The sequence below is a fragment of the Entamoeba invadens genome (genome assembly GCF_000330505.1).
Source record: "Entamoeba invadens IP1 unplaced genomic scaffold scaff_1105074726715, whole genome shotgun sequence".
Lineage (NCBI taxonomy): Eukaryota > Evosea > Mastigamoebida > Endamoebidae > Entamoeba > Entamoeba invadens.
Window position 1 is genome coordinate 31166 of NW_004440286.1, and position 2828 is coordinate 33993.

Genomic DNA, 2828 nt, shown 5'->3' on the forward strand with positions numbered 1-2828 from the left:
AGAAACCAAATGCAAAATATGCAAATCAAATGAAATTTTGAATGCGGAAGAAACTTGTTCGACACTGAATGGGGTTATAACAACAAACAACAAAGTTCCTCTCGTTTGTGAGCCCTCGTATTATTTAATTAACAACACATGTAAACTATGTAATGAGACTTTTGGTAATCTGTGTCAAAAATGCACAATAAACAGTTGTGTATCTTGTGGATTAACAGGAGTAGTTAATACTGATGGATTGTGTTTATCACCCGATTTCAGTGAGTGTACAGAAAGTTTTAATACGTATTGTAGTGGCTGTTCAGACAAATCCGATTTCATCAAAAACAATGTTTGCATTCAAAATATCAACAATTGTGATGTTACAAATTTGAATGGCAAATGTGTGAATTGTGTGAAAGGGTTTTATCTTGATTATAATACACAGATGTGTGTCTCAACACCACAAACAGTGAACGATTGTAAGACTTTGTATTTCAAAGGCGATCGTTGTGTTCGGTGCAAATCGACGTTTTATCTTACTGAAAACCACGCATGTTTAAAATGTTCTGAAAAATGTTTAACGTGCATTTCCAATACAAATTGCATATTATGTGACAACAATTTGATAGTCAAGAATGGGTTTTGTGTTTCAGGATCTGATGTGTCAGACAACTGCAACAAAGTGGTGACAGGCACTTCGATATGTGCTCTCTGTGTATCGAAAACGTTCAGAAACGAAGATGGAAAATGTGAAAATTGCATGGAGAATTGTGTTGAATGTCGAAATATCAAAACATGTACATTCTGTGAGTCGAACCACTTTTTACTTACAAATTCAAGTGCTTGTATTTCGTACGATAATCTGATAAATTGTGAAGACAAAAGTGTTCGTGGGTGTTTAAAGTGTTCCTTTGGCTATTTCGTTGAAAATCAATTTTGTTCTTCCTGTGACTCCAAAACGACAAATTGTGGTATTTGCAATTTTGTCGGGAAGTGCACATCGTGTTTAAACGACTTTATTTTAAATGAATCATCTGAATGTGTATCAAAGAGTCAAGTGGATAATTGTATTAAAGTCTCGGATTCAAAGTGTACCAAATGTACTTTTTGGCATGTTCCAGACTACACAAAGACGAAATGTATTGCCCAAGCTGTATGGTGGGTCATTCTCTTATGTGTTTTGTTTATAATAAGTATCTTTGTTATTATTATCGCTATGTCTATCTACTTTTTCATTGCGATTTTGAACCACCACAAGACAGAAAAAATGCGAGAGAAGTGTTGTTTATTTGATATAAAGAAAACGAACATCGAATTTGTCAAAACTGATATTGTTGATATCGTAGTCAACAAGAAATGTATCGAATTCTGTGGAAAGACAGAAGGGATAACTAAAATACCAGTTGCTATTGAAAGCCGCGAGTTGATTTGTGTTGGAAATGTCGGTAAAAATGTTATTAAAGTGCAATTCAGTCTAAAAGATAATTGCACAAAATACTCCATTCGTACTGAACCAAAAATCATGACAATTCCAAAAGGAAAAGCAATCGAATTTGAAGTCTTCTTAACACCAAATTACTCGTGTATAATAGAAGACAAAATTGTATTGGTCTCTGCTAATCTAAAGAAGGGAGAAACGTCACAAATTTACATAGAAACAAAAGCTGAGACGGAGATGTCAACTCGATTAGACCCAGACGAATTGTTTGAAGAGAAACTTTTAGGCGAAGGTTCATTTGGTGTTGTTTACAAAGGGAAATTCCGAGGTAATGAAGTTGCAATTAAAAAGATGAAAGAGTTTGGAAATGACAAAACAAAAAGTAATGAGTTTGAAAAAGAAGTCTTAATGTTAGACAAATTTCGCAGTGAATATGTTGTCCACTTCTATGGTGCTGTATTTATACCAAATAAGATTTGTATGGTCACTGAATTTGCACAATATGGAAGTTTGAACGACTTGATAAAGAACAGAAGTAAAATAACAATCCAAAAAGGAGTTAAAATTAAGTTTATGAAGGATATGGCAAATGGGTTGCTCTACTTACACACAAATGGCATTGTACATAGAGATGTCAAACCAGACAATTTGCTTGTGTTTTCACTTGGTCTCGACGACAAAGTTAATGCTAAATTGACTGATTTTGGAAGTGCAAGAAATATCAACTTGTTGATGACTAACATGACTTTCACTAAAGGAATTGGTACACCTGTATATATGGCTCCTGAAGTGCTAAAACAAGAAAAATACAAGAAAAGCGCCGATATTTATTCATTTGGAATAACTTTGTACGAAACGTTCAAATGGGGAGAAGCGTACGAAAAAGAAAAGTTTAAGTTTCCATGGAAAATTGCAGAATTTGTGATTTCTGGAAAAAGACTTGAAAAGAAGGAAATAATGTGTGAAAAACATTTTAAATTAGTACAAAATTGTTGGAGCCAAAGACCAGAGGATAGGCCTAATATCGATGAAGTTGTCAACAATTTAAAAGCTTTTTAAATTTTAATTGACATCATTTGCTAGTTTTTACTCTTTTATCTAATATAAAAACATAATTTCTGTAAAATGCATCACAAAATGGTCTTCTGGTTTTTAAAACAAATTATCGCAATTAAAAAACAAATAAAAACAAAAAATTCAAACCCTTGAGAAAGCTGGCTTCAAAAAACTTAATCTTGAAACAATCGTAATTTACAAAAGAGTATAACAAAAAGATATTTATCTATCTCCTGTTCTTGGACATTTCCAAGCACTATTGAAATGTACTTATTTATTTGAAAGATTGAAAGTTGTTAATTTTTACAACTTTCAATATACATTTATTTTTACTGTTCTATAAAACTTGTAC

The 2828-nt window shown here is 32.5% G+C and overlaps 1 protein-coding gene across 1 annotated transcript; it reads left to right on the top strand.

Moving 5' to 3' along the window:
* Positions 1 to 2479, top strand: EIN_484010 (fibroblast growth factor receptor 1 precursor, putative; the record flags this gene model as incomplete). The annotated part of the gene is made up of 1 exon (XM_004255842.1): positions 1 to 2479. A coding segment is annotated over one exon (2479 nt), but the record flags the coding sequence as incomplete, so codon positions are not given.
* Positions 2480 to 2828: the final 349 nt, after the last annotated feature.